The 24,032-nt window shown below is 32.1% G+C and overlaps 3 protein-coding genes across 4 annotated transcripts; all 3 read right to left on the reverse strand.

Moving 5' to 3' along the window:
• Nucleotides 1-637: 637 nt before the first annotated feature.
• Nucleotides 638-4,665, reverse strand: LOC133705834 (putative RING-H2 finger protein ATL61). The gene is made up of 3 exons (XM_062131221.1): nucleotides 4,080-4,665; nucleotides 3,363-3,454; nucleotides 638-1,655 (listed from the first exon to the last, which is right to left on the reverse strand). The coding sequence occupies exons 1-3, from the start codon at nucleotides 4,236-4,238 to the stop codon at nucleotides 1,226-1,228; spliced, it is 681 nt and encodes a 226-aa protein (XP_061987205.1). The 5' UTR covers nucleotides 4,239-4,665; the 3' UTR covers nucleotides 638-1,225.
• Nucleotides 4,666-14,356: 9,691 nt separating this feature from the next.
• Nucleotides 14,357-14,908, reverse strand: LOC133705796 (uncharacterized). Its single transcript, XM_062131178.1, has one exon. It carries the CDS (start codon nucleotides 14,906-14,908, stop codon nucleotides 14,357-14,359), a length of 552 nt encoding a protein of 183 aa, XP_061987162.1.
• A 3,607-nt stretch (nucleotides 14,909-18,515) lies between these two features.
• LOC133705578 (uncharacterized) lies at nucleotides 18,516-23,065 on the reverse strand. Of its 2 annotated transcripts, XM_062130863.1 has the most exons (6): nucleotides 22,861-23,065; nucleotides 22,642-22,728; nucleotides 21,748-21,868; nucleotides 21,199-21,626; nucleotides 20,369-20,702; nucleotides 18,516-19,849 (listed from the first exon to the last, which is right to left on the reverse strand). In XM_062130863.1, the coding sequence occupies exons 2-6, from the start codon at nucleotides 22,674-22,676 to the stop codon at nucleotides 18,713-18,715; spliced, it is 2,055 nt and encodes a 684-aa protein (XP_061986847.1). In that variant the 5' UTR covers nucleotides 22,677-22,728; nucleotides 22,861-23,065; the 3' UTR covers nucleotides 18,516-18,712. The 2 variants fall into 2 exon arrangements, with proteins under 2 accessions (XP_061986847.1, XP_061986848.1); XM_062130864.1 differs by lacking the exons at nucleotides 22,642-22,728; nucleotides 22,861-23,065 and having other exon boundaries at nucleotides 21,199-21,632.
• Nucleotides 23,066-24,032: the final 967 nt, after the last annotated feature.

A 24,032-nucleotide genomic window follows, 5' to 3' on the forward strand; every position in this document is an offset into this window, starting at 1 on the left:
CTTAATAAAATTAAGTATTAAAAAATTATTTTTAATATCATAAAAAAAAACTGAAATAAAAAAAAAATTAAATCTTTAAAAACACAATTTCTACGACGTTCTAGGAAAACATATGGATTCGTATTGGAAAACTTTAAACTATATAAGAGTTCAATCTCGCTTCACGTACAAGATACGGATAGTTTGATATTCCTGGATGTGCCCTCTTTATATTTTCTTCTTGTTACTTAGCTCCTATGCGCACTTCGTGTGCTACTGTGATTAGAATCATGCTGCATAATAATACTTCGTAAAAATGCTTTTCTTTTGAAAACATGATTTTTTATTTTTTAAAATTTTGAAATTAGTACATCAAAAACATTAAAAAAAAATCAATTGATTTTTATTTGTATAAAAAAACACTTATAAAACACAATCATACGCATACGCAATTCCAAACGCAAACAAATGGTGGTAGGATCTTTGCTAGGTTAATAGAAACCAAATCTTTCAGCTTTCTGCCGTTTGTTGCCATTAAAAGATTAGCCCTCCAAAACTATCCATGGGGACAGAAGGGCCTCCAGATCCAATTATGATGCTTCCTCTAATGATAACTCAGCTAACATTTTCACTTTAGTTTCACAAGGGGACAGAGAAGTAAAGAACACAGAACGTGATATTGAAAAGACAGACCTGAATAGAAAGGTACCAAAAGCAAGATCAGGTGCTCCAGTCAAATCTACAATCTTGACGACAAATGAGCTGCTTAGTAGTAGCTTTATAAACAATCCAGACATATTCTAAAGCAGGAGACATGTAGAACATATCAGAGTTGCAAACCCCACAAGGGCGTCTTGTGAAAAGTCCAATGAAAGAAACATTGGGCAGAAAGGTAGGATTATCTACATCTGATGTGTTTCTGTGTACACAGATCGCTGCAGTTACACTTGTATGAGAAGGGGAGAGGCATGTAAGAACTGCTATCCCATTCAACCATTCTTCATCAGATTCTATTTCACAACCGAAACTAACAAAACTGCCCAGAAATCAACCATTTTGAAGGGGGAAATTGAAAAACAAATGACTTTTGCAATATTTACAGTAAGCCACGAGTGAAGAGCAATGAACTTTCTGGGAGTTGTTCCAATGGCATTCCAACGTTTTTCACTCTACATACCCATATTTGGACCCTGTAAAATTGGAAAACCTAATGAATGCAGCTTAAATTTTGACTCTTCTGAAGGATCTAGGGATTTGACGGGCTTTCTACATGCTTGTCAGCTATGTCTTTTGCAATCTGATTACTCTCGGTCAAGGGGGGTGAATTCTCCCCGCCTTCTTCTTCATCAACATCAGATGCACAATGATTATCTTGAATGGGGTCCGTCCCATGGTTGTTGTATGATCTTGGTGAAATCCCATGCTCAGTCAACATGTAGTTATAAGAATGGGAATCAAATGTCTCTGTGCCATTTCGAGAACGGATAGCTGAACTGAACAAGGGTTGCATCACACGCTTTTTCTCAGGAAATTCACGCAATGATATTCGACAAACAGGACAAGTTGAATGCTGTTGCAACCATATGTCTATGCAGGTCACATGGAAGGAGTGCCCACAGTAGGGGAGAATCCGCAATATATCATCGCCATGATATTCTGCAAGACAAATTGTGCATCTGCCACATAAAACCACAACTTATTAGCAGAAAATTGTGAAATGGCAGAGTACTGTGAACTTTGAAGATAAACAACTCAAATCCATGAGGAAACCAATATGCTAAAGAGACAACATGGACATGGTGCAATTGAAACCCTGCTGCTATCTGTCATGATGATCCAATTACCAATATGACGTCAACTTGTTTCTACTTTTAGATGCTTCTTCGGAAGGAGGTTCATGTGACCAAAAAAAGAACAAAATTAAAATTAAAGTCAAAATGAACCATTTAAAAAAACTCTGAAGAAAAACAGGCATTTATCCGTGAGGATTTCAGTGACAACAAAAAAAGGGGTCCAGCACCAAGAGTACCAGCTAGAATGCGTACAAAAGGTTCAGAAAATAAATTAATCAGATAGGCAAGCCCTCTAAAGGAGCACTGTCACAAACTCAAAAGTATAAATGAATCGTATTTCTTGAAACTTTTTCACAGCATCACAGAACTAGTATTAACAAAAGGATGGCTTATGACCAATGAAAACGTAACCAAGAGAGAAGGTTTGGTTGTTTAGGAGTTAAAGCTTCATTTATAAGTGCACACATTCCACCAGTTTCATGCCTTTTCACTTCAGAAGAGCAAAATTGTCTTTAGGAGAATTGAGGTTCAACATCCAACAGAGTAACCCATTTCTCAATAATTCCTATCGCCCAAGCCTCTGTTTTCACTTCCTCATGAAGATCACAGAGGTTATTGTCACCCGGATTGAACTGGTGAATTAAACTAGAAAAAAAGAAAAGAAAAGGCAAGTTTGGGTCCTCCAAAAAATGGAGCAGAGCAATTCTTCTATTTCGCCACAACTTTCATAATTTCTCAAGGTCAGTCAAATTGGATTCCCAACAGCTCAAAGGTTGCTTCAATCAAAACTCAAATAGGGAGCCAGTCCTTCTGAATACCACCGTTTCTTTCGTTTCTTTTCCTTTCCTTCTGTCAAGGGGTGAAAATACAACCAAGAGCATCCGAGGTCCAATTCCCATTAATTAATTGTTAGCAAGCCCAACCTCAAATTCCATGTGCCTTGTGGAAACATTTTAAATAATTTTTGACCGATGTCAAAGGCCTGGGAGAAGAAGGTGGTGTTTCATTAAGCAACAATAGTTAAATATCACCTGCAAGACTGCTGTAAGAAGACAGCATCTACAGTTAGAAAAACAGAACACCGCAAGATAGCTAAATAAAGGTTTTTGTGCACTGAGAGAATTTCATCCCAGTCATACCACTCCAAACATTTAGCGATAAGGTTTCAGAAACTCTGCTCAGTCAAACAGAGAGTACAATAAAAAAAAAACATGAAAAAGAGATCCCAGCACAAATGCGTGCTTACTCTGCCTCATACAAGATTGCCACAACTAAATCAAAGTTTATATCAGAAGAAAATAAAAATTTAAGTCTAAATTCAAAATTTATAAGAAATCATCAATCTTACACCTCCACACCCTGTTCTTCACGTCTTTCAAAAATAGAACTACAAATGGATAAAACCTTCAAAATAAAAAATAAAAAATCATAACACAATATTACTGGCACTGCATATTCTTCATTGTAATGACAACTTAAGACAACATGGTTCGAAAACTAGGAAAATTATCTACATCATACAAAATCATTGCATAAAAACCAAATCCAATAATACTAAAAAGGAAATAGAGCAGGGAAGGAAGAACATACTGAGCATCTTCTGAAGCTGAGAAAATCTTATCATTGTATTTCTTGGTTGGAAAGTTTGCTAAAAATACATGCTCAAGACCACCTCGTTCCAACTGTAACACATGTCAAAAATTAACAGTTAAGCTCCTAGACAAACAATTACCCCATGAAACAAAACTCTATTCAGCAAATGAAAAAAAACAAATGTCAAAGATTAAATTGTATTTTTTTACAAAAAATGGGACTTTTTGCCTCACAATAAGTACGTTTATATCACCCTCTACTGTTCAATAAGCCAGTTCCAATTTTTGCTTGAAGACAATTAATTTGGCAATTGACTTTGTATTACCACAAATAAAATATCCAAATTTAAACAAACACAAGAAACTAAACCCAGTTAAAAAAAAAAAAACTCCAGCTTTAGAAGCTAAAATCCAGCCTACTCCACTCACAGAATTACAAAACAAAAAACCATAAAACAAGCCCACATTAATTTCCACAGTACAATAAATGAATAATCAAAATATCCAAAATTAGACAAACAGATAAATGAAACCCAATTAAAAACAGGGGGAAAAAAAAGAAGCTAAAATCCAACCAAACCAACTCCACTCATTCAATTCAAAAACCAAAAACCATATAAAACCCACTTCAGTTTACACAAAAAATCATAGAAAACACATTATAACAACCAACTAAATATAGAAACAGTGCTGAAAACCAAAGGGAAGTGCTTACTAAGCTAAGATTAGATCTGGAAGCAATAGGAAAAGCTCGTCTTGAAGCATTCAACTGAATCCGAGCACAGAGAAGGCGAGTACAAACAAAAACTATAAACATAGTGCTTACACCAAATCCTATTACTGTCATCACCAAATTTATCCCTGAAGCTATCATTTTTAGATGTAAAGTTCCAATCTTATATTCAAGAACTCAGAATCAACAAGACCCTTTATTTTTCTCAATCTCTTTGCATAATCCTTGATCTGATTCTACACTTAGAAAAACAGCAAGTAATAAAGGTCTCATCTTGAGACAAGAAATAGAAGTGGAAGTTTAGAGTGTGAGGATTCATGAATCTTCTTCTTTTTCTATGAAATGTGGGAGGAAACAAGATGGTAAGTTATCAGAGAAGACGCAAAAAAGTAACCGACTGTTTTATTTTTGAAGTGACTGAAAAAAATATCCCTTCTGGGAAGGGAAGAGCTCTTGTTTGTGTTTTGGGAGAGAGGAGGGCGAGGGAGGGGGAGATTAAGGAGAGAGATATATGGGAGATTATGGGATCTAATCTTCGATGTGTAGATCACAAGTGTGCGTATGTTTTTTTTCTTTTCTTTTTCATATTTTTATTTTTATTTTGAGGGGGGTGTTTTAAGCGGTAAAAAATTATAAATTTATAATCCAAGATGAACTCGAATGGTACACGAATTTTATTAAATACACGTAAGACAAATGCTATTTTTTATTTTCATTTCTTCAAGTAAATAGATAACATTTTTTTAATTTTTTCTACTTATTCTATTGCAGTACGTACTTTTAGGCACCGTTTGGAAACGCGGCTGCGGCCACGTTCCCAAAAAATTTGAAATTTTTTTTTGTGCTAAAATTTAATATAGTTTGTACGTTTTGAATCGTTTTGATGTGCTGATGTCAAAAATAATTTTTAAAAAATAAAAAAATATCGTTGGCATGCATTTTGGCACGAAAAGTTATTTGAAAAGCACCCGCAACCACACTGCCAAACACGCTCTTAATGGAATGAAAGGGGTGTTTACGTGTATTTATCTAAAATTTCAAGTTTTTTATTTAAAATTAATTTTTTAAATTATTTTAATGCCATGATATTAATGAAAAATTTTAAAAAATAAAATATATATACTTTCAAGTAAAATATAATTTCTACCATACTTTTAAATAGACTAAAATATTTGATATCATAGCTTTTTATGCTAAAATAATAGTGTACATTTATTCACGGATAAAACAAGGATTTCCAAACAAACCTTAAAAAACAATTAATTCTTTGTCATGGACATAAAAAAATTATTGTTTCAGTGGAAAAAAAGAAGAAGCGGAAAGCATCTTATAAAAAAAGTCACGTAGACATAAAATTTTACAATAGCTAGCATCATAGAACAAAATCATATTTCCTTTTCAATTTCTTTTCCAATAAAAAAAGGTTTTTGTTATTTTTTTTTCCTTTGCATTATTTTTCCGAGGAAATATGCTATGATCGGCAAAGAATCTCCCGGGAGGAAGAGGGACATGGTTACATCCTCCAACAGAGGAAATCTCATGTGAGGGGAGACAGCGTTGCTTTAGCCAAGGAATTGCGAGGAATTGGATGGGCTCTAAAGTCAACCACTGATCTGAAATTGTGTGAAAGGAACTAAGCCACCCATCAGAAGTTGTTTTCCTTTATTTTGTTTTAAAAAAACTTCACATGTGCCCGTTATATGATAGAATCAACGATTTTCACCAGATTGATTGGCTGATTCAACCCATGTTCATGTGGATATATGAAAATATAATCTAGAATTAAAATATGTTGATGTGATTGACACTTACCTGGCAGCTTCGTTGATTAAGTAAAAAATCAGCTTTATTTTTTATAAAAAAAAATTAATATGATGTCCCTTGCAATGACATAGACGACGATATTTCATGTCAAGTTGCCAATCTCTAAAGTCATCCATGTCAAAACCCTCCCGCCGTACACGTAACGGAAGTTGGAATCTTGATATACGTGGCAGGGTTAGACTTATTCAAGATACCAAACGAAGTATTTGACCATTTTTAATCCAGGTTAGGGTGAAAATTTGTGGAATGAGATGATGACCAACTTTTTGGTGAAGTCAAGAGGCCATTCGATTCTCCCAAGAAGATGAAGTCGAGAGGGATTTGGATGGAGATGTGTGGCATAAAGAAGACCGTAGATGAGTTTTATCCACGGGTCAATGCCATTTTCTCTTTTAAATTCATTTCTGATGGTGTTTGCTGGAAGGCATTGTCTGCCCAGAAGGGTTTTCAGCAGACAAACGTCAAGGCCAGAAAAGAAAAAAAAACGAGCAACTACCATTTTTTATAGCGATTTCTGATCAATAAGCAATCGTGAATCATGCTTCAAGAAGAGGGGGGAGAGGGCATGACTGATTCAAGGATCTGTTCTTTTTTTTTTTTTTTGGAAGAAAGGCGAGCAATATGTTCATCTGTCACGCAGGCAAGGCACTGGATTGAAGAACCTTCAAGCCAGCAAATATATCAAAGCACAAGTTACGCAGAAAGTTTAGATTAATTGCAGTAGAAAATAAGGTTCACAACCTAGCTTAAGCTGTTGCATGAACTAATTTTATCAATTTAATTAGATAAAATAAAAATGAAGTCTTGAAAATAATATTATATTATTATCTGACACTATCAAGCCTTAGCTAACCTAATTAACTTTGTTGTTGAAAAGGAAAAAATATATATCTAAATAGTTTTTTTTACCGGACCAAGAGATGACAATGGTAAATAAATAAAAATAGTGCAGTCGATTTCTGGACAGGGACAGGTTCCAGATTTCTCATGCTGACAAGATTGTATACATTATTCAGATTCGTCCTTGGATGGTTCTAGCTGTTTTTCTTTGCAGCAGACAAGCAGAGGAAGAGAATAAAAAAAAAGGGGTACAGTGAATCATAAGGTTCCTTTTCCTTTGTTTTTCCTCCGTTAATTTTGATTCTGTGATCTGAAATCGAAGAGTTCATCGTCCCGTTAATTATGCATGGACATTTTAAATAATTCCCCCCTCTCTTTTTTTAGGGTTTTTCGAGCATCAAAGATCGTTTTTACGTGCCCAGCTACAAACACATGTAGAGCCCAAGCTTCTTTAGTTTTAGAGTGAGATTTGAGAGAACTTATCCAGCAAATTACAAGTATTTTATTAAGACAAGAGTTGCTAAACTATACGATAAACTCAAGGGTACGAATTTCAGATTTTAATTATGACCTTCAGGGAAAAAAACAAATGTCTCCTGCATGGACCAGAGCACAAAAATATTCTTCCAGAGTATTGGAATCTTGAGGAAATATTTTTATGCATTGTTTAAACTAAGTTTGGATTAATTAGTAAAACAGTGAGAAGCATTAATTAATTGATTGCGCCAGCAAAATCATTTTGTTAATTTCCAAGGAATGGAGCTATACCTTTCTCGAGCGTAAAAATTGGATCACACAGAAACTTTTTCAGCATGCATGCCATTGATTGAGAAATAAAACCAAACTAAAGAGCACACGAAAGATAAAATCAAAAGTTTGAGCGCGCTAAACCGTCCTGGTTATCAAGAAACTTCGTACAAATTTCTTCAAATAATGTGTTAAAATGACACCATCTTGGTGTTTAATTAAAAGCAATCGGTCGGCATGGATTGATCTTGAAATTAACTTCAAGTAGAAGGAAATAATGAAAAAAATAGAATTTTTTTTATATTTTGAAGTCCAGAAATCTTCACCAAAACCAAAAGTTATAAAATACTAGAGTAAGAATCTCAATGAACAGGAATAAGGAGAAGAAAAGAAAATTGTTCTTTAATCTTGTCATCACCGTTGAGATTGATTTTCATTTTCATAGAAAAAAAAGGCCCTGATTTTCCTTGCATCTGACTAGATTTTGTTTTTGTTCTTGCACCAACAGTTCTGTAAAGCTGGATAATCAGTGAAAGTAAAATCTCCGAGAGATGACAATTTCCATCTTAAATTAAGTCTTATAAAACTAACTACTGTGATTAAAACTTGGAAATTAAGGTAAAGAGAGAGATTAAAGTTGTTATTACAAGGTTTTAAGTTGATTGCCGAGTCATTAGAAAAAGACATGGAAGCAGTTGGATTAGAGTCAGACAACCTGTTTTTGGAAATAACATTTCAAAACCTAAACTTTTTCATTTCCAATTTAGGCTATTCATGAGATTAATTAATGAAAGATTATTACAATTGCAATTTGCTTGATAGGTACTCGTGACAAGGTTGGACGTAGTGGCTGTCCGTATTATCAAAATCTGTTGGCTAGTCACTCACAAGTTTGCTAGATTAATTGTTAATGTTATAGTATGAGAGCTCAAAATCAAGTTGTCGATTCGCCATTGGAAGTTGAGAGTCTTGAGACTCTAGACTAATTATACAAAATTTACTAGTGATCAAGCTTTTCCATGCCGGGAGTAAGGTAATGTTTATTTTCATGTAAAGTTTTTTTTTAATTATTTTTTTATGTTTTTATATTATTTTTATGTGTTGATGTTAAAAATAAATTTTAAAAATTAAAATAAAATATTATTTTAATATATTTCAAAAATATATATTTTTAAAAACAATCAATATCATAAAATCAAAATTATCTAGTGTGGTGGTTTGTATTTGTTGTGTTTCTAAATATTATACTTATGGTGGTTACATGCCACTACACTTCAAGATAAATATTAACAATATGTTTATGATTATTTGAATTAAATTCAATTCAAAGGTTATAACAAAAATTCATTATTGGAATCATTTTGAATATTAAATATTAAAATCAAAACTTATTTTTTAAATGGTATAAAAGTAAATTAGTGGTTAATCTCTCTAATTTCTTATATTAAAGAGTATAAATTAATGTTAAAGCTGATTTTTTGTAACTTTGAAGAAATAAGATAATTGTGATAAATTAAATATTATCGCTTCCAACACATGAATTTAATTTACTTATCAATTAAATTTAAATTAAACATTATAATAAAAAATTGATTTCAATCCGTCTGTAAAAGTTTATATAGTGTAATTGTGGTAATACCATGGCATCTTACATCTTACTTGGTATTTATTTGGTTTTTAATGATATATTTTTGTATCATACAAGTACAATAAAAATCGTATAATTTTTTTTCGTTCATGTACCTCTACTGAAAAGAATAAATAGTGTGAAAATCCGATTTGGTCTTTCAGGTAACTAGCGGGGTGAACCTAACTGAAGAGGGGCCACTGGGCATGCACTGATTGATTACTAATTACGATTTAGCGAAAGCAATTAAGAAAAAATACGAAATAAAAAAATCATTAACTAATGTGGAGGTGGAAACTGAGAGCAGAGCAACTGCCCACCCACTTCTCTGAGAGTGACACGTCGTTGTTAATTATTATTTGTGCATTAAGCAAATGCCAATTGGCACATTATTTGCCACGTATTAAAAAAATGAAATTAAACGATTGGCCCTCGTTAGTCAAACCATTATGTAATTCTGCTTCGAGAAAATATAATCTCGATCGTCAGCGAAGTCTGCTCTTTAAATTATAATATCTCCACTGATTATTAATGAGCCCACTTTGATCATGGATTAGTGTTGATTATTAATGAGCCCACTTTGATCATGAGTTATTGAGCACACGCGTACGGCTGTCTAGGGAAGACCATGAATATCTATCAATTAAAATTTCTTTTAAATACATGTGCATGCCCACGCGCTACCGCAGGTTTATAAAACAAATATATTTAATAGTGTTATAATTATAAATCAGTGCTGATAAGTAATAGAAACTAAAGGTATGATGGAGCCAATATTTCATGACGGAAAAAAAGTTGTGTTAGTGATCAAAACTTAAAGACTAAACAAAATGATTTGTAGCAATCTACAGTATTTTGGGAGGAAAGATACAATGCTTTCGCCACATGATTTAACTTTTCTGTTAATAAAAAGCAAAAAAAATTACAAAGCTAAATTCTCTACCAATTTAATATAAAAAAAAAACCAACAAAGATAATTTTGGAAGGAAAAAAACTCATGAGGAAAAACGTTGTAGTAATTGACAATGTTTTGTGAGGAAAACTACAATGTTTTCCCCAATAAAATAAAATAAAAAACCATTTAGAGAAATACTGTAGTAATCCATAGTGTTTTATGAGAAAAATTACAACGTTTTCCCTATATGATTTAGTTTTATTGTAATTATAATTCTTAATTATAAAGCTAAATTCTTAATCAACTCAATATTAAAAAAATCAAATCGACAGAAAACAATTTTAGGAAAAAAATATTAAAAAAACACAAAAAAAAGAAAAAAAATCATGTTGAAAACATTGTAGTAATTCATAGTGTTTTGTGATGAAAGCTACCGTGCTTCCCCATATGATTTAACCTTATTTGTAATGACTTGCAATTGTAATTTTCAACAATGTTTTGTGAGGAAAGCTACAGTACTTTCCCTACATGATTAAGTTTTATTACAAAGATAAATTCTAACCAATTCAATATTAAAAAGAATTTTCAATTGGAGGGTTTAATAGAATTGAAAAATAGTTCTAATAAAATGAAAAAACAAAATCGAAAGAATGAGTGTTAAATTAAAAAAAACAATAAAAAATTTGATTGAATGATGAAATTAAAATAAAGAACTTCAATAAAAGTGTCAAAGAAAAAAATAAGGATTGGAGTGAAAAGCCAAACATGTGAGAAATTGCAATTGAATGACTAAATTGAAAAGAACAAAAACTTCTATAAATGAAAAGGACGGCAGACGACCAGTTACGTCCACCGGGTAGTGTCACACGCAGGGGCGGAGCTAGAATTATTTGTTAGGAGGGGCCATAATTAATAAAATATAATATTTATTTTACTTTATTGTACATGAGTTGTAAAAAAACATGTATAATTTAGTTTTATTCAAATAACTTACTATAAACATATAATGATCTTTATATAAGGTAAAAGGTTTAAAGAAATACCAAATTGAGTCAAAGCAACAAAGTTAATTTCATCTTCATAATATTATTCATCACTTTAATGTTGTTGGTCTTTATATCTTTCAAATACAAACATACAAAGTATATAAGAAACATTAACTAAAACGAAGCATTATTTATGTTCAATAAACTTTGAAATAAAACATAAAATAATAAAGAACTATTCTCACTAATCAATGCATGCTCTTTGTAAACTGAGGCGCATTGGAGTTACTCAGTCATAACTTTAACATTACACATTGAAGATGGTTCACTAGGCTGCGAGCTATCAATATTTTTTTTGAAAAAAAAATCAAATTCTTCTTATTTTGTTCATGGTTCAGCCTAAAATCAAAACATATATCGTGATAAAAAATTGATAATTTTGGTGATTCTGCTAAAAACATAACATAAAAAAATCAAGGTATAATAAAAACAAACCAATAAAATCTATCTAATTAATTCAAAAAAAAGCACTACAATAAGAATTCAAAAAACAATTGGTAAAATTAGCAGATCTAAGAAAAAAATGAAGCAAAAATTGTAGAATTATATATAAAAAATCTCATCAAATTATTAACAAACATCTCAAAACAAAATAAAAATAGATTTTAAATTTAAGTTACCTTGTTTTGTTCGATGAAAAATAAATTAATTGATGGCTTTGCTTCAATCTTTTCGTTGAAAAATTTTACTTATGATTTATATTTATATTTTTGTTTCTGACCGGTTGCAGATTTTATTACGCAAAGTAATGATTTTATATTTATAGGATTTATATTAGTGCTATGTAAATTAATTTTAAAAAAAATCAAATTGAAAAATCAGAATTAATTACTGTAAGAAAACTCACATTTATAGAATGAAAAACCTCCTCCACACTTAATTACCTAATTAATATATATATATATATATATATATATATATATTACAGGGGTGAAATATTTTAGGAGGGGCCTGGCCCCTGCTTGCCCCCCTTCCTTCCGTCTCTGGTCACATGCATTGCATGAATGATGCAGACGTCACACATATACTAGGGCATGCCGAGCATACCCCATCAGCTTTAAGAATAAAAAAAATTCAAGAAAAAATATAAAAAATACTAAAATACCCTAATGACTGCGACAATTACACAAAATAATAATATGAAAGTACAAAAATACTCCAAAATGTTAAGCTTATGTTTTATCTCTTCAAATGCTAAATAAGTATTTGCACTATATAGTAAAATCTGAAACACCGTTAACTAATAGTACAATAGAGAGTAAATTTATATTTTTATTATTGAGAAGTTTATGCAAATAAAGAGAACTCTTAGTCAATAATTTTATTTTTTGTTGACTTTGAGGGAAAAAAATATTTTTACCATAAAAGAAAAAGAAATTAACATTTCCACCCAAGAAGCTTAATTTTTTTTTTATCAAAAGGCATAAAATGTAATTTTATTATAGCCCAAGATATATTTTACCGTGGATTAATGAACTAAAACACCCATGCTATTAAAGTTTTTAAGTAATCAAGAGATTTTAAATTTAAGATTTTTATATAAGAAAAACGCATTTAAGACTTCTAGTGATGGTAATAAAAGAAATTTTACCATTTCTCGTATAAATATTATCCATCTCGCTTTGTTAACATTTACAGAGCTCATCAATGGAGTTCAAAAATTAAGGTTGAGTATTTTGTTAGAAGGAACATTAAGTTTTTTAGACAGCAGAATTTGAAGTTGAGACATGGCAGGGCTCACATTATCTGGGCCTTCAGTCACTGTTTTTGGTCCATAGCTCAACCAACCATCCTTGGATCTTAAATACAAGGCTCATAGCAATATCCCACGTTAATTAATTATTACTAGTATAATTGTCCGTATCAAATCATTATTTTTTAATTTTTTTTAAAAAATTAAAAGTATGGAGATTTTTTTAATTACATCATTAAATTTAAATTTAATTAAGTAGATTGATTTTAAAATCTGTCTACCCAACTCCTTACCTATCTCTAATTTTGAAATAAATTACGATAACCATATAAAAAATAAGTTAAAATAAATTATCAACTTTAAATCCCAATAAAAATATTATTTAAGGACCATATTAAAAAATAGATCAATAACCAAATGAAAAATAATAATCAAAATATAAAAAAATAAACCAACAATATTGTGGATTATTATTGTAATCCATAGTGGTAATTGTTTCCCCACACTTTTAGGAGTGTTTGAAAATGTGGTAGCGGTTGCTTTTTATAGTTTTTTTTATTGAAAATGCATTAAAATAATATGTTTTTTTTATTTTTTACCAATAATTTCTTATATCAACACATCAAAACGATACAAAAATAATTTTTTTTAAGAAAATACAAATTTAGATTTTTGGGAAACACTCGTTCAACTGCATTCCTAAATATTCACTTAACTTTACACTTAATTAGAAAATAAAAAAAATACTTTGTCACGAACCAAAATAACCAGAGTTATCTTACCAAAATTATAAAAAAGTCAAAACAAAAACAAAAAAATATAGAGGATTATTTTCTAATCCACAATCAGCTTTATACTTCATTATTTTTAATTTTAGCTTTTGTATTATATCATCGGAATATATTTTTATGTATTTCAAAAGTATAATTTTAAGTACATGATTCAAATATAAGATTTAGTTTTTATGATACGTTGATTGAAGTTGACTTATTAAATGATATATAAACAAGATAAGAATTTATAAAATCATGATTTAAGCATTATTAAATAAATCTATGTGGCTCGGTCAATCGACAATTTGATGAAAATCAAGATTGATTTATTTAAAAAAATCCTTCAAAACAAACTTTATTTTATGTTATTTGATTTTTTTTTTAAATATTGCCATTTTATATTGACTCGATCATTCATTCTAACATGTAATACAAGTATGCTCGTCAGCCACCGGCCAAACTGATGGTTTTTATTTTAATTAATATATGTATCGAGTTGACTGCACAATTGTGTGATGTTTATTTGACTCTCTAAAAAGAATGGGTGCAATATCTATGTTATTAAGAAAAAATATTTTTCTGAAGGATTAACACTGTAGGCGTGGAAAGAAAGAAAGGAAAAAAACCCTTTTTATAGAAAGAAATTTCTCAATACACAAACAAATAGCGGTATTGTTACCACTATTTACATTGAACAATGAATGAAAGAATAAAAGAATTGCTGTATCTCTGAACAAATTGTGCTGTAGAAAAAAAAAATACAGTTTCGGTTCAACCTTTGCAACAAATCGATCATAGACCAGTCTATGTGGATTTAATTAGAAGCACCTCTGTCACCTTGGCCACCGCCGCCAGGAACCACCGTGCGAACCTTGAACCTCTCGAGCCTTAATGGCGATTCACATCCATTTCTCGAAGGTGTTCTTGGTGAGCCAACACTCAAGCTCCTTTGCAAGCATAATGCCCTAGTCTTGAATTCACCAGGTTTTTCCACGTATAAATTGATGTTACCAATTTTCTTGAACATCCCCAGAAATTCATCATGTAACTCTGGAAATAATTTCTTGAAAACTTCCCTTCTTCGGAAAAACAATTCTCTAAAGAATCCTAGCAACATGAGGAACCTTGAATCAATGGATTCCCATGTCTTGTCCTGAGTTCTATAGCATTTATCACTCATATCACCATACTTTTGCTGGTACAGACCACTTTCCAAGAGTGACAAATCATCATATGTGCATAAAAAAGGAGAATCATTGGAGCTTGATGCCATGGAATCTGCTGTATCACACCTTGGATAACCAAACTGATAAATATCCAGTTCAGGACACACCAAGGGAGCGTCACGATGATTGCCCTCAGACATGATCTTAATGTCAGAACTTGGAAGACGTTGAGATAACAAGATCGAGCAAGATGTAATTCCGGAGTTGATGAGATAATGGAAGAGATTGCTTTGGTTTTTGATGGATCTGTGAATGGCTAGAGAGGTCTTGCTGGGGTATATATACAAGAGGGAAAAATACCTGTTCTGCAATCAAGGATAAAGTCATCAGATTATGCTAGCGAGGACTATGTCAACTTGATTAAGATACGCGTGCTGACTTTCCTGTTCTTCTCCAGATAATCGTAGATGGAGTGACAACGTACGAACTACAAATCAAGTTTTGACAGCCAGATCCTGACCATAGTAATTCCCAGAGAAAATATCTGGTCAACTTTATTTTGCGAAGGAATTTTTTGTGGTCAGATTCATCAAGCGGACATGATGGACCTGTGTAAGTAGTCATGGTAGCCTTTCATGGTTTTATTTTATTTTATTTTGGGGGGGAGAGAAGTGGTCACTTGCAAGCGCCGCCTTATTCTATCAGAGAGGTAAGATCTTGTTGGATGTTAGGCTTGGGTACGGAGTCTTGGTCAATGGATTTAGCAGCTCTCATCCCTTTGGTCAATGGATTTAGCAGCCCTCATTCCTTTTGTCCAGTCCACATCAGAATCCGATTATTAAAATAGTCAGTTGTGTTTTGGCTTGTACTAGCTACGTCAACCGTTTTTGTTTTTGTTTTTTTTTTTATCATGGTTTGGATAAATTTTTTATTAAAAAAGTTTAAAAAATATATAAGTTTTTTATTTTTTACTTTTTTTAATTATGGGAATCATTTGAGTCAATAAATGCAAAAAATAAAATGTTAATACATCTATTCAACTCGTTTAGTTGCAGATCGAATAATTTTTTTTCCAACTCAAAATAATTAATATGTAGATGTTATTAATGTATTTTTTTACATTAAGTAAAAAATATAACCGTGAATCACAAAGTCGATGCTTATATATGATAAAATATAATAAAAATTATATGCATTAATAAAAATATATAAGATCTCAAGCTAAATTTTAATGTAGCAAAGAAAATAAAATAATGTTGTAATTGAGACAGTAAAACACCATATACTTAATCTGTGTAGAATAAATTTTTAAAAACAAAAGGTGTAAAGAAAAAAACATTAAAAACGAATTACAAAAGAAAAAAAATGAACAAAAAAAATGGTATAAATAAATCAAGCGTAAAGAATAAAAAAATACTTTTTTAAAAAAGACAAGCTAAAAAAAACATTAAAATCATGAACTTGGCAAGCAAGTTATAATTTTTTTTAAAATAAAATATCAGGCATGCAGGCTACTCCAATGTGTTTTCTTACATGAAAAATTAAAAGTATCATTTGAAAAACCTATGCAATCATCTAACTAAATAAATCAATAACCATTTATGTAAATAAAAAAATTTATTAACAATAACCAGGAAAAAAACTGTAAAGATGAGATATTTACTCGATTATGTCCAATCATTTTTTTTATTTAAATAAATAAAAGATAAATCTACCCTAAAAACTTATGGCTTAAATAATAAATACAAATAAAAATGAATGAATAAACCCACACCATAAAAAAATATTACAAAAGGTTGAATACATCAGAAAAATGTAAGGAATAATCACCTATCGATATGATGGAAACATATAAAAAAAGATAAAAAAAAACCTCGAGTGAACAAATAAAACATATGACCCAGGACATGAAATTGAGATGACCCTTTAAATAGCAAAGCGAAAAAAATACTAGCAAAAAATATTTGAAAAAAATGCTTTAAAAAAAACCAAAATCGATTCGGATTAATCTTTCAGATTTATAACCTGGATCATAAGACTAGGATGACTCTATTTAAGACAAACCCTAAGAAAAAAAAAACAAGATTATTAACCAAACAAATATTGAGGGATGAAATTGAGGGAACAAAAGTCAATAAAAAATAATGCAAAACAAAATAAATAGTAATTAAAAGAATCAGGACTAAATTCAACATAGAAAACAATTGGAATTAAATGTTAAGGGAAAATTTAAATGAAATTAAATGTTTAGGGATGAAATTAAAAAAAATACAAATCAATTAAAAAAATGATTAAGAAAAATAACAATTAAAAGAATTGACACCAAACTTGATATAAAAATTCAATGAAAAGAAATGCTCAATGATGGAATTGAAGAAAAACAAATAAATCAACAAAATGATTGAAAACAAAAAAAATAGCAATTAAATTATTAAGAACCAAATTTGATAAAATAAACCAACAAAATCAAACAACCAGAGATGAAATTAAATATCCAATTAGAAACAATCAATGTAAATAAATCAATTGCAATTAAAAAAAAGAAGGACTGAATCAAAATAAAAAAAGAAATTGAAAGGCTGATATAATTTTTTGCATGACCAACATGCAATCCGAGTAAGAAAGAGAAGGAAAAATTAAAAAAAAAATCAATTGACGTCAAACCATATCTCACTACTATACAGACGTCAGCTAGAAAGGAAGAGGACATTGAGATGCATTAAATGATGTGGCGAAAGTTTGATTTCAACCACCATTGTCAGCGATCTTTTTTATACGTGCAAAATAAAAAATGTCCCTAGGATTAAATATCAATAACAAAAAAAATCTATTAGGAAATGACATTCAAGCCCTTGAAGCCAAGACTAACAAATTTGTATAGTAAGGGTATTGGTATAATTTAATTGTTCATGACAAAATTGAAATTACCATATGCTCCCTGGATCAAAGGTCTTGATTGTTTACTTTGTAAGGGCAATATTGTGATTGCATTGTTATTAAAAAAATGATAAAGATGGTGCTGCCCTCAAACAAATTAAGAATGATAAATTAATCGTGTGCAAAAACTATTTTACTCTTTAATTAAAACTTTAAAAATTAAAGGATAAATGATAAAAAAAAAATAGTTTCAGTATAATCCTACACACATTTTATTATGGATGGGCTATGGTTGTCGATTTAATATTTTACTTAATTATGGTATACTTCATGTTTACATTAAAAAAAGGTATGATTTATGAATAACACCACTTTTGACGATGAATTAAGTAGGGTATTATCCAAAGGTAGTCTTCGAGAAATTTCTTGTGAATACCAAAATTCTGGTATAGATTCATGCCTATGACTGTGGGACTTTTTTTATTGCATGCATGCAACCGCCTCTGTTGAAAGGAGAAATTAAAAAAAGGGAGGGGCGGTGGGCAATCTGCAGACTGTTAGGTGCAGTGCAAAGTTGTTTTGAATCCAACAAAAACTACTGGATTTACACGGGAGCCATGTTAAACCCTTTCCCGTCCAAAATCAGCCCTGGAGTTCTGGATTGCTGGACATATAGATGTATACACGTTACAGTTATCAAGCCCTAAGCCACCAGTTTGTCTTATACTCTATGCATTTGTCCAAGTCCCTGTTCAGGAGGAACATACCGGGCATCAGATCCCACTCTACTGAATATCTAGTGATGAAAAAGAAAAAGAAAACTTAAATTAAAAGTGTTTCTAGGACATCTAGCATTAACACAATGAAGGAGAATGGATTGCTGCTTGCAGAGATGAATAGATGATAGAGTGGTGCAAGGGGAAACAAGAGTAAAAATTGAAGCAGGTTGAATCTCTTTTACAAAATTCCATCTCACAACAAATGATACACTGAATCATACAGCGGTAATACAAATTTGCCCTTTAAGGACCAAGATTTTAACTATTATGCTACAAAATCGCTGTTCCTGAAACATTGTTGGTAAAGCTAATCATCAAAAACCTAGTAGAATGTTTAATAGCAAGCTATTATCTATACATGTTTGGTCTTATATGATAATCAGGGAATGAGAAATGATCTGCAGGAGGGACACCAGCAGTCGTACTGGGAAGGAAGGAAGGGGGTTCCCTTGAGGGCAGTTGTGGCATCGGGCCGGGATAAGAGGGATTTGTGGGATAACTATATCTGGCTGAAGGAGGTGAAACTGCATCCAAATAAGGATAAAAAAAAGGCCTGTGACTAGAGATTCTTGATCCAGCCTCGACATCTTGACTGGCCAGAAATTGATCCTCCGTAGGAAATCTCGATCCAGTTGCCGAGTAAGATTGACTGGCCAGAAATTGATCCGCTGTAGGAAATCTCGATCCAGTTGCTGTTGGAAATCTGCTGACAAATCGATTGCTGGCAGCTGCTGGAACTCCTGTATCAGGATAATAGTTTCTCAAACTTAATCCAGCATTAGGACTATCGAGGTTTTTTCGAGTGCTGCCTTCAGCCAAAAAATCAAATGGAAGTCTGAAAAGTCCAGCATTTCCAAGGGGAATATCTACTTTATCGCCTGGTATTGGAGGGGGAAGAGAAGGATCAACAGAGTTTCTAATAGATCCACCTTCTATTAATGGTAATGTGCTGATTTTCTGTTGCAACGATTGCCTTGCTAGTTTAAGGGCATCCAGCACACCACCCAATTCATTGGATGCTCTATGTGGCACCAATGCATAGAGTTCATTTTGCCTCCCAGAAAATTGCCCTTTGCTGAAACCACTGTCTGTATTAGATGGAAAGCTGGTTGCAGATTGGCTCCCAGGGGAATCATGTGAACTGTGTGACTGCGGATGGTCGTGGGAGCTGTGTGGAGATGGATGGTAATTGTTCCCAAGACTCTCTTCATTTTCATTTTGCTTTTGCTTTTCTGCAAGGAATGCAAAATCTTGAGCTGGGGATTCAGAAGTAGGTGCACTACTGCTCTTCCATTCCTGTAACTGCCCAATATTAACATGAGAAGGTCGTAGAATGCCATTAGGTTGAATGTTAGATGCCTTTTCAACTTCTGACTTTGCCCGGTTGGATTGGGCAGCTACGGTCCCAGTGTGTTGTTGAACTTGTGCCTTGATCTCATAGCCTTCCTCAGTGACATCTGAGCGGTTTCCAGCATCATATGAATCCTAAATCATTATGACCAAGAAATAAAATAAAATAAAAAATCAATGTTTATGGGAATAGGATTCATGGTATGAGAAAAGTATTTAAAGAAACTATTTTACTTTTTCTTACATAATCAATCAGCATGGTTACTTGATTCTTAACTATTATGATGAATGAAAAGAGAATTTAGAATTGCAGATTGACTAGCACATCAGGAAAATTTCCTTTCTTTCTTTACTATTTGAACAGGCAGATTCTATCAGTCCAAACATAGCTATTCTAAGCACATTTCTCATTTGCAGCACATAGATTATACTCAACAGTTTGCTTAAAATTCATTGTACCCTAGGAATTATCTTAACAGTTCTTTCAGAGTATTAGCCGTCCCTTATTTTAAAGTTGCTCCTATTTATTGAAACTATTTTTTCCCCTCAAAGAAAGCACTAAATTTAAAATGTGCAGATGCCATTGGCATGTTATCAACTTGATCTGAAAGCAATTTAATTGTTTATTAGTTATATAGGTTCCGATAAGCTTACTGGTGTACTGCCATTGTTTTCTCTGAATTTCTCTTCCCATTCTCTTTGAACCTTTTCCATTGCTTTGTATCGGTCAATGAGTTGTGCTTGATGTTCAAGTGCTTTTTCCATGTCTCTATCACTGCCATATACATTGTCTTCCAGCTCATTACTATCTGCACGCTGTCCATTTTCTAAGCCAGCTGATATTGGGGGTAAAGTTTTCTCTTCTCCATTTTCAATTCCTCCCACCTCAGGTTCTGAGCAATTTGGAAAAACTTCTGATGTGGTAGCAGCTCCATTTTCTGGAGAATCAACCTTGTCTGGATTGGTCCTAAATGCTCCAATTGTCAATCTGACAATTGAAACAACTAATTATTTATGTTGTATAAACAGGATAGAACCCAGAATGAATTGTTATCTACATCTGCATGCAAAAACTAGAAAAAGAGAACAACCTAGGGGACTTGCAGTAGAAAATGACTTGGCAAGGTGATTGTTTATTTTTCTTCCCTGGCAATGTGGAAACTTTGATTCGAATCACAATTAAGCAAATGGTGTCTACATGGTATTATTCTATTCAGAGAGTGTTAGATAGAACTTTATCAGTGCATGAGAGAGATATATGACTCCAAGGGTAATTGTTACGCCTGATTCCAAGTTTTTACACAAATTCTATACGTGACAAACTATGTTGTGTTTATAGTGAAAAAACAACAAGAACAACAGCATCACATTGGAGCTGCTTTCCTGGGCTCAGAAAAGGGGAATAAATTAGCAAAAAAAGAGTGCCGGGTAATTGCTTAAATCTACGGTTCCACACTATAATTGAAGATGTGAGATGAACTAACCTTGATTCTTTGTTTCTTACTTGGCGGCACGACTTGCCTTGGTGATGTTTAGGGGAAGAACTGGTAGATGCAAAACTGCTCCGTCTCCTCAGAGATGGATCCTTGCACTTTTCAAGAGAACGTGGACTATGCTTGCGACCTTTCCAAGACAAGTTTCTACCTTGTGATGAGGAAAAATCATGGCCAGAACCTGAATGTTCTTCCAACTTATATTTTGTCACTTTTGAAATGACAGAACTCTCTTCTTGTTTAGTCTTCTTGCCCACTTTGGATTCACAAGGAGTATCCTGATCAGAGCTAGAACCAAAGATTTCAGAATCGTCACTGATCCCATTGCTTTCCAGGATGGCAAGAACGTCTACTGTTGCTTTCTCAGCCTTCATTCTCTGAAGAGACACGATCCTTAGCTGTTCCTCCAGTTCTGCTACCTAATTCTTAAACAAGTTTAGACTTTATAATAGGTGATAAAGGAGAAACAAGAGAGTACAGTCCCCAAAACCAACCCACCGCCTCCTAAAAAGAAAACGGAAAAATAAATTCAAAGCATACTCTTTCTGCTAGTTCATCAGCTCTCTGTCTTGCAGTTCTTGACACAGATCTTTCAGCTAGCAACCGTGCCCGAAGAAATTCAATAGTTATAGCTGTGGAATCCTCCATGCTAGAACGGGTCCTGATGAATGAGGGTAAGCCAATGAGAACTCAAACAAGAATTGGTAAACTTCCGACCAAATTCGCAGCAAAAATTTTGACCACTGCCATTTCCAAAACTACAGAACAGTTTTCAGCTGACTGGTAACTAATCAATCAGAAACTAATAGCTTCTCTGACCCATGGGCAAGGTATACTCTATCCCTCTCCACCAGACATAATCCAAAGTATTTTTTTTTTTAAAAAAAAAAAACTTTTAAAACTCACTCTTTTCAATTGCCTAAAAAGGGGTGAAGATGGGAAGAAAGAAAACCTATGGTTTCTGTCGCTCTTCTGGAAAACACCAACTTCAATATCAACTAAGCTAATGCGCAGCATAATGATCAGTCAACTTGTTTCACAAACAATGAACAATATATCACTCCAAGCTAAAAAAGTTCTTCCATTTTTGTACAATTTTATCAGCAATCTAATCCTCCCTAAACAAATGAATCAAAACCTTGGTGCTCATAACTAAAGCCATGAATTTGCACACACAAGCAAGAATATTCTACCAAAATCCCCATTCCCTAACTTCCACAATTTTCTCGTAGACAAAACAAGATGGAAAGCAATACAATCTACTCTAAAAACTCACAAGAATCTACAAATTCAAAGACAATCAGCTCAGAAACCAACTGAATAAACACAACAAAAGCAAATAAAACTAACCCAATAACCCAGAACCACAAAAAACACAAACTTGTACCTCACTAGACCAAAACCACGCAAAAAAAAAAAACCGATGGATTTTACCTCTGATCTTGCTTCTCTTGATCAGAATTATTCATATCTTCACAATACAAACCCAGAACCAAAGACCCAGAAAGCAAAAACTAGCTCCTGCGCCAAAAAGGAAATAGAAAATGAACTTCCATTTTAGTAATTAAACCTTTAAAGTACCCAAAAAATAAAAGAAATTAAAACCAAACCTAAGAGTGTGATTTACACAAAGAAGATGATGCCGGGACCTACCTTGTTAGAAATCGAGAGAAACTAGAACTCCATCATCATGGAATTGAAATGGCAATCACGACTTTTACTTTCACTGAAACTATTGAGAGAGAGAGAATTTGGGTATGTTGGGAACGAACAAGGAAGCTTCTTTTTTGAGACCATTTTGAGCAATGATGGGACCATTGCCATCAAGATGTTTGTTTGGACATCCTTTCCTATGGTTATATCTTTTATTTTATTGCTGTAATAACCATTTCACTGGATAAACACCATGGATAATAAAATTATTAGTTCTCTAATTTTATAAGGAAGTTTACCCGCAAAAAAAAAAGAAAACGAATTTGAGATGGAAAATAAAATATAAAATGCCATTGAGGATCCAGGTTCTCTGTTTTTTCTTCGGAATTCTTTTAATTGGTTCATTTATAATTTAATTTAATATCTGTTCTTTTTTTTTGGACCATGAACCTCCATCAACAAGCTGACATCATATTGGTAATTGGATCATCATGACAGATAACAGCAAGGCGTGAACCATCTCCATGTCCCGAGAGTAGATTCAAATCAAGTACCGAATCATGGTTCAAGATAATTCTGGATCATTATTTTTATTATTATTTTATAGGTAAAAAATTAATATTATTTTTTAAAAAATAATTAATAAGTTTTAATTAGGTTTTTTATAAGCCGATCAAGTTCCGAATCAAACTTTATTTTTAATCAGATTATATTAAGTTCATTATTTTTATTAAAATTTAACCCGTCTAAATTCCTAGACATCCAAATTATAGATCAAAGGGTCAGATGAGATCTTAAAACAGTGATCTGTCTAGCATGTTGGATTGTTGGTGTAATAATTTGAGATGGAAAATAAAAGAAAATGATTTTTTGATTGCATACTCCAGTGTTAAAAGAAATCGTTTTGTTTTCAAGTTTACCGAATCTAACATATACCCCTGCGCTGCACAGATACCTTGTGAAAATCTTGAATTTAAACGTGAATTTGAGATTGAGAATGTAGTTGTGATTGTTTTTTAAAATATTTTTTATATTAAAATGTATTAAAATAATATTTTTTTATTTTTAAAATTATTGCATTAAATGATTCAAATAATATAAAAAAATTAATTTTTAATAAAAAAATTTTATTTTAATTTTTTTTAAAATACGGGTTGATCTGTATTTCTAAA

This window comes from Populus nigra, chromosome 10 (assembly GCF_951802175.1).
Source record: "Populus nigra chromosome 10, ddPopNigr1.1, whole genome shotgun sequence".
NCBI lineage: Eukaryota > Viridiplantae > Streptophyta > Magnoliopsida > Malpighiales > Salicaceae > Populus > Populus nigra.

Bases quoted from the DNA above. Each gene is read 5' to 3' on its own strand.
- LOC133705834 (XM_062131221.1), bottom strand. From the start codon at position 4,238: ATGATAGCTTCAGGGATAAATTTGGTGATGACAGTAATAGGATTTGGT. The intron at 3,455-4,079 runs GTAAGCACTTCC...CATGTGTTACAG, and splicing joins CCAGATCTAATCTTAGCTTA to TTGGAACGAGGTGGTCTTGA. The intron at 1,656-3,362 runs GTATGTTCTTCC...TTTATGTGGCAG, and splicing joins TCAGCTTCAGAAGATGCTCA to ATGCACAATTTGTCTTGCAG.
- LOC133705796 (XM_062131178.1), bottom strand. From the start codon at position 14,908: ATGTCTGAGGGCAATCATCGTGACGCTCCCTTGGTGTGTCCTGAACTG.
- LOC133705578 (XM_062130863.1), bottom strand. From the start codon at position 22,676: ATGAATAATTCTGATCAAGAGAAGCAAGATCAGAG. The intron at 21,869-22,641 runs GTAAAATCCATC...CTCATTCATCAG, and splicing joins CAAGAGAAGCAAGATCAGAG to GACCCGTTCTAGCATGGAGG. The intron at 19,850-20,368 runs GTAAGCTTATCG...ATAATGATTTAG, and splicing joins AAAACAATGGCAGTACACCA to GATTCATATGATGCTGGAAA.